Here is a 16164-nt window from a genome sequence, read left to right on the forward strand (position 1 = left end):
TCTTTAGTGGATCTAATACCATGTGAAGAAACTGTATTTCTATATAATTGGGCCTTAAGACCCCATGAAGATGTATTATTCAGCTTGTCAAAGATGTGAACAAAAGCCCCAATTTATAGGGTTACAAAGTTGTGTACTACTAAAGAAACTAACATATATAATGAACCACCTTCCTAATATGGGTACACATAAGAGGAAAGAAAATATTGTTCTTAAACATTAGTGCAAATTTGTATATTTTCCACATCAAGAACCTTCGATGCTACTTCTCCCCCAAAAAGATACTGAAGAATTAGAACAATACGACAAAGACCTTGTAAAAGCTATCATATATGCCTTTCTAAGAGTTCAACAAGGCTGAATGGGTAATACCTTTAACTTGAGGTTTTCCCAGGGTAATTGAGAAAAAAAAAGCCATACTTATATAAACCTTATGTAGGAATCAACCGCCTTTTCTCAAAAATCATGATCTCTCAGGTTCTTTAGAGATATGGACTCTTTACCTGAATGGCACCAATATAGCAGTGAACTCCATGAAATCATGAAGAAATGGACCATGAACCCTTGACAAATAAAAGTCTAAGAAATGAGAAAGGCCTTGTAACCCCGTTCCAAGTAGCGAAATAGGCAATCAAGGAAAAAACCAAATCAATAGGTTTAGGTTTCAAATCCCCTCAAGTGATGAAATTTACGCTTCAGTCTACTTTACCTCCCATTAAGGTAATGAAGAAGGTCCTTGGCAATATGCATAAAACTTTTGCTGTTGTAAATGAGAAAGTTACACTGGTTAGAGGTTAGAACCATCTTGACGCAATAGCTGAAGGGACAAAACGGGAAAAATTAAGCCCTACTAAATCCTGGGAGACTACGACTCAATGGACATCGAGTCTGAAGAAGAGGTCCCCTCCTCAGAGAAACCAAGAGTGACCCTTACCACTAGGAAAAACATGCACCATTTAACCATGAACTTGTGGTCATGGTTGACATTGACCCATTTGGTGACATAAGGTTAGTTCTTACTTGGTAGAGGCTCATCGCTCCAAGGAGGAATGAGACTATTATAATTCCCCTATTGATATTACGGACATGTTGTTGTCACCCCAGATGCTGGAATACATGATGCATATTTCAATTGATGAATTGGTTGAAATTAACTTTGGAGACAAATCCAATTCAAGGTTAGTCTTTATCAGTGCGACCTCTCTCAGCAGGTAAGGGCAAGATACAAAGCAATCTTTGGGATAATTGAAAAACATTTTCACCTAGACCTACAAAGAAATGCTCGGCTTGGATCCCACAGTTGCTATTTGTAAGCTGTCAGTCAATCCTGATGTGAAACTTGTAAAAAAAAATGCTAAACAAAATTTTTTCCCATATCTGATCCCTGAAATTTGAGGTAGATAGGCTCCTTAATGCATCTTTATCCGGAAGTTGCATTATTGGACTTGCTTGGCCAATATTGTGCCTGTACATAAGAAAAAATAGGCATAAGGGTATATATTGACTTTCTCAACTCGAACAGGGTGTGCATTAGAGATGATTTCCCCCTACCTGTCACTAAGGTTCTTATAAGCTTAGCGGTAAAGTCCAAGATCTTTTCTTTCATGGAGGGCTACTAGAGTCACAACTACATTACAATGGACCTGAAAAAAGAATATTTGACTATCTTCAAGACACCTAAAGGTGCTTATTCTTCATGCCCTTTGGCCTCAAGGATGCTGGAGCCACTTACCAGAGAGCCATGACTGCTATATTCGTCAAGCTTCTCAACAAAAAACTAGATACTATGTTGATGACTTGATCATAATGTCTGATAGATGAGACGACCAACTTCAAGATCTCTAGGTTATTTTTGAATGACTACGAGTGCATAAGCTCAAAATGAAACTATTGAAATGCACCTTAGGTGTATGGTTTAAGAAATTCATGGGATTCATATTACGACATCCGGGCATTGAAATCGATTCCAAGAAAATTAAGGCTATTTGTAAGATGCCTCCCCACCCACCCCAAATGAAATTTAAGGGAACTTAGGTCCCTGCAACCCAAATTAGCCTATATCCAAAAGCTTGCATCTAATCTTTTGAGAAGTTGCCAACCATTTTCCATGTTGATGAAAGTGGGATCTAATTCTAATGGGATGAAGCCTGCTGGAAAGCATTTGATAGTGTCAAAGAATTCCTTTTGAAGCAACCACTACCAACTACTCAAATGAACGGTTGACCACTTATATATGTGGCAGCCCCAAAAAAATTGTTGGGAGCCCTATTGGCTCAACAAAACGATGAAGGAATAGATGTAGCACTGTCTTACCTTAGCCATATGATAGTGGGGGCTGAATATATCTACTCTTCCATTGAAAAGACATGCTTAGTCCTCGCCTTTGTGGCACAAAAACTGAGGCATTACCTCTTAATCTCATCCAAAAATCAAAAGTAGATCCCATCAAATACTTGCTGACTCACCCTATTCTCTCAGGATTATTGGCCAAGTGGTCTATCTATTGATGGAATTTGATATCACCAATGTGCCTTAGAGAGCTATCAAATGTTAAGCTCTAGTCGAGTTATTGGACTCTCATCCACTTCTAGAAAGGTCGCCAATGGATGAAGATCACATGATGATCCATATGCACCCTAAATAGATGATGTACTTAGATGGATCATCACAAGCCTGGGTTTTAGGGGCTGGAATACTAGATAAGAATTCTCCCTTGTTCCTTTGCCCTTGAAAGGAAATGGACATGAAATCAGGCTAATACGAGGCCTTGGTCACAAGGTCATGAACTCTCAGAATAGAGTCCCTTTCTGGATATGGGAACTCACAGTTGGTATACTACCAACTTAATAGTGTTCACGAGGTTCATAAGAAGAAACTGCTTTCCTATTATCATCAAGCATTCAACCTCCTCGCCAGTTTTAGCCGAGTTTCTTTCAGTCATGTACTGCAAAGTTAAAACAACCAAGCCAATTATCAATTATCCTTCCTCCATCTCAAGCACTACAAGTATGGGTGCAAGATAAGAGAATGCTTGCTCTGACTACCAAGTTGAAAGACGAAAATGAACTTAAGGTTGAAGAAATACCTCCAACACATCTCTATGATCAACATTTGTGCCATATCATGTATGGAAATCTCCCCTTCTAATTGGAGACAACCGCACAAGGACTTCATTCAATATGGAAACTCCTTGAAGGGAGGAAAGAAAAAGACTCTATTCGGAGACCAGCTATGAGGTTCACCATTATCAATGATGTTCTTTACCAAAAATCATACAATAGCCTCATGCGGTGCTTGTCATGAGGGGAATGCAGTCTCCACAAATCAGGTACAAAACTGTATCATAGGCTTCACCAACTGGTGAATGATAGCCTAGATTTTGCTCAGAAATGCGAGGTGTAATTCATCAACTGCCCGAGCCACTTCACCCAACAATTACCTCTTTGGCCATTTGCCAAATGCAGGATGGGTGTCATTGGGTCCTTCGAGCCAATGTCTTCTAGTGGACACCTTTATTTTGACTGCTACTATATACGGGGAAAAGCAATCCCACTTAGAACTGCCATGAAAAAAGTCATGGTTGATTTCATTTGGGCTCATATTATTTGATGATATGAATCACGGTTATCATCATCTCAAGTAATGGTTCCCTATTCTGAAAAAAAGAATCAGTATGGAAGCAATCCACTATGTACAACCGGCAAGCCAACATCCAAGCTCAAGCATTTAATAAAACACTATGTAATGCCCTAAAAAATTAGTCTCGAAGTCTAAAAGAGAATGAGTTAGAAGGCCAATGGAAATTATGTGGGTTTAAAGATTAATGTTCAAACAGATAGTGGCGCAACCCTCTTTTCACTAATCTATAATGGATTGCTATTAGAGGTCGAAGTCCCTTCTCTTTGCTTTGCTTTTCATCATCAACTATGCATACTGGATCGAGCTTACCAGAAGCATAGAGGAGAGGTGTCTACAAGCATATTAAGCTCTAATGAGTTGGGCATATGATAAGAAGGTTAAGAATTCGTGGGAGATCTGGTTCTCGCCTTAAAGTGTCCAATTATGATTTCCAAGAAGCTCAAGGGAAATTCAAGCTTAAATGGTATAGTTAAAGGGAATCCATCATGTAGGAGCTTAGTGTCTTTGCAGCAAAGGAAGATGGTTAAGACGCCATGCCCTTTATCAATGGCAAATAGGTTGAGCACTACCATGCATGGAAATTAAGCGAGCCCTTAGATGTAAGAGTCTAGATGGCAAGTTGTAAGCTCTTGGATGGACAACCCTAAACCGTATATCGATTCCATAGTCAGGTGTATTAGTGTCTAATAATCATGCATGCATACATTCACCTTTTGTTTGGGAAAAATCTGATTTTGGAGTTTTCCCCCAGTATAGGAATGATACAAACATGGTTTTTTTTATTCCCTTTTTGCCCATAAAATCATTTCTAACATGGCCTTGAAGGGGATATGCAAATAAGATTGAGCACTAGTTAAGCACTAGATAATACCTAATTCCACACCATCACTCAAAAAAATAATAAAAAATATTAAAATTGTATTATAAATCAAATTTTTTATTTTTTAGATTATATATATTATTATTTTTTAAAACACTGGCCGATCACCAAAACCGTTCGAAATCAAAACCGACAACAACCAGATGGTTACTGGTTAGATCGTCCAATTTTTCTAACAATGATTATAAGTGACCCTAGGAAATACTTTATAAAACTTTGCGGTGATGGACACAATCGATGATGTGAGACCTTAAACTGCCAGTTGCTCCTTAGAATTTGATCCTAAAATATGTACTCGTGCGGGTAATTACTCATCCAAACCTTACATTAAAAAATAAAATAAGAAAACAGCAAAAAAGAAAGAAAGACACAAGATATGTAATGCATGAAAATCAATCCAATGTTCTAAACAAAAATATATACAGAATGAGATTAATGGTTCTAGGGCTAAAAAGCCCAACACAACAAATTACAAGCTACTTAATTTAGCCAACAACTCCCAATGGCTTCACATAAAGCCTAGCTTGGGGAAGGGAGAAAAGCAACAAAAGGAGCAGGCGAAAATAAGCAACAAAAGGACCCACAATGAATACAAATATTTAGTTAGCTTTCCATATACGGACCCTATTGCAGTGTACATAGGCCTCATTGAAGGGTGATACAAACAAATTTTTTTTTTTTCTTTTTTTTTTTTGTTTAAGTAAACAAAAATTTTCTTTACTCAACTGAAAAATACAACCATCACAGTACAATTAGAGTTACACCTATCTCAAAAAAAGCCCCACAATTACAATCACTCAAATTGCACATTACAAATATAAGACTTTAGTTGGTCTTTCGACAACTCTCACACAAGTGATAAAGGAGATTGAGTCACAAATTACAAATATAACACTCATTACATAAAATATTTCAATACTTGTTTGCTCTCAAAATACAATACTCATGAATAACATAAACATTATATACATACAATGTCAACCTCAATCTCCTAGTACAACATTAAATACCGAATATGTGCACTTAGTAGGCATAGAAAATCAAAACAAGATCCTCAAAATACCCGAATCACTTCTAAGGATTTATGTACACCTTTTGTTAAAATCACTCCTGATGCAAGATTGGGAAATCAAGTATACTCACATGAGAGGAGGAGCACCATAATAATTAAATTACACACATAAGGTGATAGGATATCAAATTAACTCAGATGGAGGGCAAAAACAACCTCGTGTGGGAATGAGGAAGTTTGTTGGGCACTTGAGAGAGTACTATGGCATAGAGAGACTAGATTAAGGCATGCAAACTAGGCAAGTACATGAAGCAATTTTAGCACAATGAGGCCTTATGAGAATGGAATTTTAGGATGATGATTTGACATATTTGCTCACTGATCTCTCACGTAAAATCTCATGAAAAATTCAGCAACAGAAAACCAAGAAACGAAACCGAACCCTAAACTCCTTCAAGATTTTAGTTCATTTGGCAAAAAATTAGAAAATACATAAGGGAGGAATTTTAGGAGAACTGAGAGTTCCATAAACACTCTTATCTGTCCATCTCTTTTAAGGTCGCTTATCCTAGTTCTTCTCTAAGGAGAGGGTCTCTTTTTATTCTTGCGACACATCTAATTATTAATTATGACCGAATAATATATAGAGATATGCGGATGTCATTTTAATTTATTAGATATATTAAAGGGCTCACATATATCTTTCATGGTGATGGCGATGGCTTTATTTTTTGTTATGTAATTCTAAATTGTATTTATTTTTTGAGAAAATCAATAAAAAATGCTTTTTTATTTGCAAAATTTAAAAATCATCTCATAAATTTCATATGTATACTATTTTATTAAACCAAAGTTAAGGGGTGGAAACGTGTCGAGAGAATAAAAGGGGACTGTATACATAGAGATAAAGTAGGGTAGATGTCCTAAAAATAAAAGGTCTTAAAATAAAATAATTACTCTTTAGAAACAATGTATGTTAATTAATTTATTGAAAATTGATATAAACATTTATATTTCCTAAATTAATAGGAAAGAAAATTTAGTAAATCTCTATTGTGATAGATATGATGATGGAAATCATGGGCTTTAAAATATTATATTATATAGGCTCCATTAATAGATTTTCTAAATCCTCAAGGCAAACTCTTTCTAAATCATAGTGGAAATTTATGATACTCTCCCATACCCCCTTAATAGCTTTCCGCCTAATCCAATTTAAGAGAGAGAGAATAGAAAGAAATCATTGAAGATTTATCTTAGATACATATGTAATTTTTCCTTCTAATTTTAGATAAAGATGATATATACCTTTATCTTATTTATATATCATTAAATAAGTAAACTATACTAAAGAAATACCCAATAGAGAGAGAAACACCCACATAGAGAGAGAAAATTTAAGGAAACTTTTTTTTTAAAAATTTTCAAATGTCTTCAAGAAAATAAAAACATATGATGAAAAGAAGATTTTGGGGGAAGGGCTGGGCAGGGGCATGAGACATAGAATGGGGGCGTGAGAAAAGGGGAGACATACGAGAGAGGAGGGTGCATGAGACAGAGAGAGGTATGAAAGAAATATTTTTTGGGTGAGCAAGTGGGGAGAAGGCTCATACCTTGGTAAGAGTTGAGCCTAGGATGTAGCGTTGTAAATTATCAATTACTAACCAATTAAGTTCGGGCTCTTTTTTTGAAAAAAGAAACTCCCTGCATCATAAATATTCTTTTTAAATTTTTTTTTTAATTCTTATATGTCAAAATCAAATTTTTACCGATGTATTGTGATTGTGCACATGTGAAGTGTAAGAAGATTTAGATTCATTTTAATGGTAAATTTCTTAATAGTCTTTTTATTTGCTTTAAATCATGCCTTTAGTTGAATCTCTTCTTAATATTAGTAATTGATCCAAACTTTTATTTGTTATTTCTTTCTTTTCAAATTTCAACAATATTAGTATATATCATAGTTTTTATTCTAACATGCTTATTTGCTCTCTTTTTTTCTTTTTCTTTTTTTCACTCTTTATATTTAATTATATCATTAAGGTAGGGACTTAGATATTTCAGTAATTGGGGCGATCTCACATTCTCTCCAAGACCAATATTTAAATAAAATATATTAATTTTTATCAATCTTTTTAATTTTATTGTATAGATTTAAATAAGCTAATAGATTGGAATTAGATTTTTTATGCTTCTATAACTAATGAATTTATTTACCCAAAAAAACAAAAAACTAATGAATTTCTGAAACATTTATGCACAGCAATATATATTATAATTTATTAAGCTTTTAAAATAAAAAGGTTGTATCTATTAGAAAAAAAATACAAGTTCTAGAATCTTTTTACATTTTTTATTCTAAATTTTCATGGTTTTCAATTATTGGACGTGGCACATGTAGATGTCTACATTTGAGTTCTACAATATATTAGTAATATCTACCATTAGATTTTTTTTTTCTATATTATTTACATATTATGCTTCAAAACTTAAAAGTAGATGTTCATGTTATAGAAAATATGCGTCATTGTTCAAATTTTGATATATATCAATGCAATTATATTTGGTTTATTAGACTTCATTCATGTACCTTTTATAAGATGTAATTGTTTCGTGCAATTTTACTAACTTTACACTTAAGTCCCACTTTTTTTTTAAAAAAATGTCTCTTATCTCTTTTTATCTTTTTTCTTTTGACTCTGTCATTGCCAGTCCCAAGCCAATCATGCCGGTCTTGAGACCGGAGAAAGGAGGACAGTTGTGTTATGTTAGTAGCCAGCGTAGAACTTTAGCCATATCTATTTCATGAATCTTGATCCAATTTTATACTCTCATGCTAGAGTGTTCTTAATAAGTAACTCGTTGTATAAATATATAGAATGCAGGTTTGGTAATAATATGAATAGAAATAAGGAATTAGTTAAGACTGACCAAGAAGAACCTAAAACACATTATTTTAGATATCCTATGTTGATAATACATGAGAATTGAAAGATTCAGGAAGATAATCCAAGAACAAATAAAATTAAAATAAAATACGTTACATGAATGTAAAATATGCAATACAGATGACTACTTTTTAATTTCAAAAATAAAGTTTTTTTTTTAATAAATTTGCCTCTCCTTGTTGTATATTTAGCAACCAGATTTAACCTTTGTGGCACTTGGTTTTGGTCACATAGTTCTTAAATTTCGTAGATCTTAAATTTTGTGAATTCGCATTCCAAATTAAAATGGAAAGATTATAAGTTTCTTCTACTTTTGCAGTTACATCTATCTTTTGTTTGCTTCTGTCGATAAGTTATTTCTATTGGGCACATATGCTTTACCTCTTTGGTAGTATATTTCACTATTTGTCCAACTCATATGTCCTAGGATTTTTTTTAATATGAAAATTTGGTAACTATCTTAAAATCACTAAATGATTATTTAAAAAAATAAAAAATAATTAAAATTTGAGTTTTTTAACACAACATAATTGAATTTTCTAACCCATAGATCTCACCTTCTAGAAATTGGACAGTTTCTATTTAATTTTGAGGCATTGTGTTTTTCAAATGCTTCAAGTATACAATTAGAAAATAATTTTTTATTAAAATTAATCTCCAAAATTTAAGGTCATAGCCCCAAGCTAAGAGAAAGTATAGAATGATACTATTTACCTTTAATACGGTCACATTAACCTTGACTATTGGAAGTTAAATTGAATGGTTGCAATTATTCCATTGAGCAAGCTTAAACTTCAAAATTTTTTTTTTTTAAACTTTATGACACATCCAAACTATTAAATTTCATATCAAATGGTTATAAGTAATATGGTTATAAGTAATTGTAAACGACTTGTATAGAAAGTAAACAGTTTCAATATATAATATGATTATCCGGGTCTTAAGAGTATTTCACTCTCTCAATATGTGCTTTGTTCTCGTTCTCTCTCTCTCACCAATTGCGCATGCCCTCTCTTTCTCTCTCTCTCACCTAGCGCATGCCCTCTCTTTCTCTCTCTCTCACCTAGCGCATGCCCTCTCTTTCTCTCTCTTACTCTCTCATTCTTTCTGATGCACTGCATCTGCATGAACTTAATTTGGTGTGGGTAGTGCAGAAATTATCGACATTTAAAGTTGAGAAAAAAATCTCAGCGCAAATTTAAATAATCTGACTGCTTTGTCTGCATTTGAGAGTCCTCTCTTTCTCTCTCCCTCTCCGACACTCTTCTGTGCTCCTCTTTCTCTCTAACACAACAATGGCGGAGAAGCAGTTGGTCGTGATTGTGGAGGGAACAGCAGCCATGGGTCCATTTTGGCCTTCCATTCAATCTGAAATTCTTGAGAAGATTATCAGGTGACTGCTCTGCTCTCTGTGTTTTCTCTCCCTCTCTCTCTGTCTCTTCTCTCTCTACAGTACCCCTTTCTTTCAGATAAACGCCTTTAATCGTTGGTGTCTTTAGTTTTACCAACCTGTACGACCTGATTTCATGAAATGGGTGCCTGGGGCAATTCCCTTCTCCCATGGCTCATTTTTTGAATTTGGTTTCCATTTTCTTGGAATTTGAATTGGCCGTTTGTTTGTTGAGTACTGAATTCTTGTGAAATGTTTGTTGGCAGATTTTCCTTACCAAATTTCAAAAACTATCGTTTAAATTGAGATTTTTAGAGCATTTCTTTCTTTTTAGATGTAGAAGCACGTAGTGAGGATTGGTAAACTTTCAGGGGACTAATTGAGGGAGCACCTGTCGTTGGAGATGATATGAGAGGAAAGACATTGCGTTTATGCACATGGAATTTGGCACAAGACCTAACTAATAATAATAACAAGTGCCTGTGTGATTAGGATTATATACTAATCTCTGAATTTCCAAATATTTATGCGCTCGAAATTCATTTATTTTAGAAGTGGGTTACAACTTAAATTGCTCATCCTCCGCAATCATGGAGATTGAACTGCCCACTTAATTGTGGACCAGAGAAACGTGCAAGCACTTGGTGAGCAACTTCTTGCTCGTCTCTGTTGATGATCCATATTTTTTTTTAAGGGCCTATGTATATATCTTTGTGTGTCTTTGATTTTTCGTGTGTCCCTATTGAGAACTTTTTTGCTCTTCATCTATTATGATATTTATTTTTATGGGTTCTCTAAATGTGTGCAATGATTATGATTATTGTGAATGATATTACTATCTGTAATTGCTTTGTTTTGTGGGTTATGCTTTAGTATTGTATTAGTTCTTTTGCACTAAGTAGTATCCTTTGTGGTCGCTTGTTAAATTCTTGACTGTTTATTTGTCTTTGCTCAGGGTTTTCTATGGAAGTGACTTGTCAGGACAGGTACTTTTTAAGTCTGATGATTCCACTAGATTGTCTGTTAATCCTGTCACTGATTGCACTATGGTGTTTATTATGTCACCTATTGCTTTGAAGCAAATATGTCTTTTGTATGAAACAAGTGGGGCATAATTCCTAATGTTTGCATGTGTAAGTTGTTTAAATCATAAGTTATCTTGTTATGGTTGCAATGCTTGTTCTACTGAAAGCACAGAGTTAGTGGTTCCCTTGGTTGCTGGATGCTTATTTAGTAAAAATGTATTGTTATAGAATGATATAGTTCTTTACCATTTTGAAAAACGCTTTCATAAATTGGCTTTCAAAAAAAACGAAAGTCATAAATTATACACTCTCCTGGTTATCTGAGCTATCATATCCCATATTCTGTATGAAGTAATACATTGGCAAGCTTATTGCATTTCTAATGAACAAATGGTGGAAGATAGTTTTGTCATCTGAATGACACATTTATCAGAATAAATCACTCTTTTTGAATTATTGTTTTCCTTGGGTTCTTTTAAGCAACAGCTGCGAATGTTGATGTTAACCTTTTATGATGTATGTTGTGCAATCAGGGGACCATGCCCCTGAAAATTTTGAAAATTGTTGATTAGATTTGTCATGTGTTTCTCTGTTCATGATCCTTGATCCCGAGAAAAGACAGGGGCAGGAATGACTAAAGGTATTTTTGGTTTTATTGCTTCATTCTTGAATGGGCAACTGAGTGGGTTTATAAGTTGTTCGTATATGCTATTTTTGAGAAACATTTTTTCCATCATGTGATATTCTTGTAGTAAAACTTTCACTTAGTGCCTTAACAATTAATACTGCTTGACTGAGCCTATGAGACTTCGATGATTGTGAACTTTTACTATATTTATTATGAATTTATGATTTATAGATCTCTAAGCTGAATTTGGAGTAACTGTAATGTGATATGGGGCTGTTCTGTGTACTTTGTTGTTCACTTTCTGATATTTTCAGGCATAATGGTGGTTCTTTTTAGGCACTATATCCCTTTTTTCAGCTTATATGTTTTTTTTTTTCTTTTTTTTTCGGAGTGCAGAAGCTTCCAGGGGCAAATGTTGAATTCGCCTTGATTATGTTCTACTCTCATGGACCTTACAGTGGTACCAGTCTTCCCATAATTATTCTATCAATAGCTCATAGTGCTTCCCTTTTTTCTAGTTATTTAAATGCTTAAAATTGCATTGGTTTTAATATAATGTGGCTTTCAAACTGGTGTGCTTTTCATGGCTAATTTGCTCTCAACCTAATTATCAAGGAATTAAGCTCATATATTGCTTTACCTTTCAAAATGGCATTAGAAGAAAGGAAGTCGTCTAAGATTGGGTTATGGATTCATCCCCACAAGAAAGAATATGAATTAGTTGTGCACTACATACTTGTCTTGGTTGATGACTCCAGGGCAATTTGTCTTGTAATCTCCTTTGCAGCTTCCTCAAGATGAATTTTGAGAGACACTTTACGATGTAGGAGCGGAAATGCAGGAGTAACAAGGGTATTTCTGAATAAATCTTTCTATCTTTTACGTTTGGCTGGGGCAATGGTTTCGTTCTATAGGGTGTGGATGTACCAGGTAACCCTTGAGTAGCGACTTCTTTTGGCTAATATTGGAGGTTTGCATTCTTTCATGAGAACACCTTCACCAATGCAGCTTCTAACTTTTGAATAGATGTCCATTGTGTAACCAAAATTAGGATACTGTACATTATATTTTGAATGCTCCATCTTTTTTTTTCTTTCTGGTATAGGAGTGGGTCTCTCAAGTGTTCCCATGTTTCATTATGGTGTGGTGCTTGTACTCTGTCTGACCATGTAATGGTGCAGATTATGTTGCTTTTTCCATTTTTCATGGAACTTTCAAAGAGGAGAAAATGATGATATCGAGGGGGGCATGAGAAGACCTTGGACACTGTGATGTCAGTTGGAATTGATGTGCAATACATTTTAGGTACCCATTGGTACACTGGGGAGGGTTCATGCATGGGATTTGACCTATTTCATAGTTGATTAGGACCAAGGAATCATCTGAATACGTTATGCTCAATTTTGACGTGTTCTTTAAGAGTACATTTGATGTGCTTAGCTTTTGTGCGGTTGTTGGTGATGATGGGGGTGATCCTTTTACAGCGAGCTTCCTTTGTCTTGCTTCTCAGGATGATGGTGGAGCATTCTCTACCTATTTCTAAATCGGCTGGCTTAAAAGGCAGACACTGTATTCTTCTCTATTTTCTCTCATGCTAGTCATGAGGGACAATCTAAATGTTGTGAGTAGGTCCTGCTACATTAGTTCCTTTTCCTTGTCTACTGGTGCATCTTCAAATTTATCAGGGTTTTAGTTGGTTCATTTGATTGTTATTCAATCCTGAGGCCATTCTGGCCAAAAAGCTAGAAATGTATTTCACAGAGTCTTGTTAATGTTCAAGCATCTGTAATCTGACATGGTTTTTGGGGCCTTAGGGCACTTTCTTGGGCTGTAGTCTCGAGATTAACTAGGTTACATTGTCTTTGTAGCCTATGCAATTTGTCATATGCTAGGATTTCATGCTAATATAAACTTCTCGAGAATTGTGTAAAATTGTTGAAAATGGTGATAAAATTGTTGAAAATGGTAATGATTTTCCCTCATGGGAGCACTTAAGAGGGCATGCAGTGGACTTTTGATGAGCTGCATATCTTATTGCTTGGTTGGAATAGGAATGTCGATATGCCATGTCTGCAGTATTTTGACTTAAACCAGTTATGTAATTCAAGTCAGCTATGTGATTCATATATTATATGCTCCATTTTATATGTTATGAATATGTATTCTGTTTTTATAACATTGGATGGTATATGCAATGATTGATATTTCTTTGCTACATTGTATAAAAGATTATAAATATTCATGTTTAGTGGCAACATCCAACAAAAAAAGGCTCCGGTTTTGCTGCCTGATTGTTTTGGTCTGCATTTTCCCTGCATTTCCCTTCGCATGGACAGATTGTTTTAACCAATGTGATAAGTCATGACCAAAGATCAGCCAGTGTGGATAGAAATGAGTCCCATACTAGTCCTATTTAGTCTATAAACTAATCAAACTTAAGAACTGGTTAGCTTAGACGTCAAATGGCCTGACTAGTCTGATCAGCTGGTTTGATAGGTCCTTCAGGAACTGGCTGGTCCACTCTTCCCCAGTTCTTTCTTTATGATGGGATTTGTTCTTCATGTCCCAGCCAGTTTGTCTGAGCTTTTCAGTTAAATCCTCTAATACTTGAATTGGTTTTTAAAAGCCTAGCAGTTCAAATGTTCTCTTTTAAGATGGAAAGGGCCAGTTGAGGGCTGTTTTTAACCGGTCATAGATACCATGTGATTGTTTTGCCATTTCTGTCAGAGCACACTTATCTACATGGACACTTTTGGCTTTATCTTTATGAAAATTTCATTGTAACTCATCCTTTATGTTTCTGCCAATCATTGCTGTATTCAATTGCAGATTGCTTGCTACAGAGAAGTGGTTGGACCAGAAATTTGGATTTGTTTCTTCGATGGTTATCATCTATATCATTTTCTGGTGGTGGTTTTGGTGAAGCAGCTATTGGGGAAGGGCTTTCTGAAGCTCTATGGGTATACTCTCTCTCTCTCTCTCTTCTTTCCTTTTAAATGAGAAATTTGTAATGTTCTTTTAACTTATATTTCCAAAATATGGATCTCTTATATGTTAAATCTCAAAAGTATCTTCATTATAATGTTTGAAGCTTGATTAATCTGATAGTGGTCTTAGTCGTGTTTTGGATGTGACTTGATATTATAGGTCTTGTCATGTGCATGTTTGTAATTGAAAATTAAGAGCTAAATCTTCTTCGTTTCCTATGGAGTAGCGATGTCTTTTAGTTGAATCAAAGAGGTTCACTAGAGGAATCCTGGAACATATAAGAAAACTGGTTTAGAGCTTAAGGCTTTGTTTGCGTTGACTTCTTGGATGGGTTAAGTATGCTATAGGTGTGGCGCTCTTATTGTGTCTGAAAAATCGAGATGGAAAGGTCCCTTTCTTTTCTTTTGTAAAAGATGATGGATGAGTGGCACTCTTCGCTAACTTCTATGATGGCATAACGGTAAGGCAACCTGGGTTCCCCTGCTTTGACCCTTATCAGGAAAATCGGGAAACCGCATTTTTGTCACATAAAGTTAAGAGTCCTTAGGTTCGTAACCCCTGAGAGCATCATTAATGCCACCAGTTCATTGAATAATTAGATAATATCAAAAGCAATGAGTAAATTACTGTAAAATTATTAAACCTTCTGAATCCTTGCGGAGTAACATTGTTATTGCGGAGTGACATCATTATTGCGACCTTATTTCCTCTGGAGCAGCATGATTGTTGCGACATTATTAGTTGCATACATGATTTACCAGAGGACTCTAGTCTGATGCCACTATTAGATGGGATCGTAACATACATGACAATCGTGAGGCGAGATTTAGATATAAGGTTGGGTTAATCATGAGGTTGGTGCCCAAATGGTGGACCACATTTGGAAATAGGTTGTTGCATACATCGATATTATAAAAAATGATTGGGAAAACTTATTTCTAATGGAATGATTTAGAAGTTCTCTTATTGCACTGTATCTGATGACAAATGGGCTCGCCCGGTTGACTGTGCTCCACCTCTGGCTAGGTTTGGATTTTAATTTATACGCTATCATGGTACCAGATTTGTGTGTAGAGTTGGCTTAGTAATTTGGTTCGTCCTACTAAGAGCAGTATATTTGGAGAAAAGTCTGTTACGTGCTTCAATATTTTAAGAAGCAATGGAAATTTAGTTCTTATGGCAGTGATAGGTACTTCTCTTATTGCAACATATTTAGATGCCAATTGATCAGGTTGCCTAATAGACCATGCTCCACCATTGGTTCATGCATGTTCTTGTGAAATAGCTCTGTGACTTGAATAAATGGGATGTGAACTTGCATTGTGACAGTAAAGTAAATTGCATCCATGGATGAAGAAAATATGAATTTGTTTTGTCATATTGTAAGGAAGATATGGAAAATGGCATTAGTAAAATGTATATGAAGAGTAACATCATTTCACATGTCTTCTCAACAAGGTGAGCTAGAAACGACATGTCACTTTCTTGGTCTCAAAGTTATGAATATGCGAAATCTACACTAAATTATCTATTTTTAGAGGGAGCAACATTGTATATACATAATTTCATGGTGCATCATGTTCTTGTTTAATGTTCGTGCATGCTTTTATTCTTTTTTTTTGAGAGAAGATGCTTTTACTCTTGTTAATATAAG

At 35.0% G+C, this 16164-nt stretch overlaps 1 protein-coding gene and 1 long non-coding RNA gene across 10 annotated transcripts in view; both read left to right on the forward strand.

The window, feature by feature from the left end:
- Positions 1-9707: 9707 nt before the first annotated feature.
- The window catches only part of PFT1 (phytochrome and flowering time regulatory protein (PFT1)), a 63374-nt gene continuing 56917 nt past the window's right edge, over positions 9708-16164 (forward strand). For 4 of the 9 annotated variants that reach the window (XR_016045553.1, XR_016045554.1, XM_088853284.1 and 1 more), the window contains exons 1-4: positions 9708-9872; positions 10825-10855; positions 11919-11982; positions 14352-14482. Coding sequence is in view for 2 of the 9 variants with exons in the window: in XM_088853284.1 (XP_088709410.1) it covers positions 9775-9872; positions 10825-10855; positions 11919-11982; positions 14352-14482 (324 nt within the window). In the remaining 7 variants the exon portion in view is untranslated. Of the gene's footprint in view, positions 9873-10824; positions 10856-11918; positions 11983-12309; positions 12453-14351; positions 14483-16164 lie in introns of all 9 variants that reach the window. The other 5 variants (XR_016045555.1, XM_088853285.1, XM_088853287.1 and 2 more) reach the window with 2 other exon arrangements.
- Positions 12431-12751, forward strand: LOC148779414 (uncharacterized). Its single transcript, XR_016045556.1, has 2 exons — positions 12431-12492; positions 12628-12751. It is a non-coding gene; the product is annotated as an uncharacterized LOC148779414 (long non-coding RNA).

Source organism: Amborella trichopoda, chromosome 12, assembly GCF_054954075.1.
Source record: "Amborella trichopoda isolate Santa Cruz 75 chromosome 12, AtrichopodaSantaCruz75HAP2 v2.0, whole genome shotgun sequence".
Taxonomy (NCBI): domain Eukaryota; kingdom Viridiplantae; phylum Streptophyta; class Magnoliopsida; order Amborellales; family Amborellaceae; genus Amborella; species Amborella trichopoda.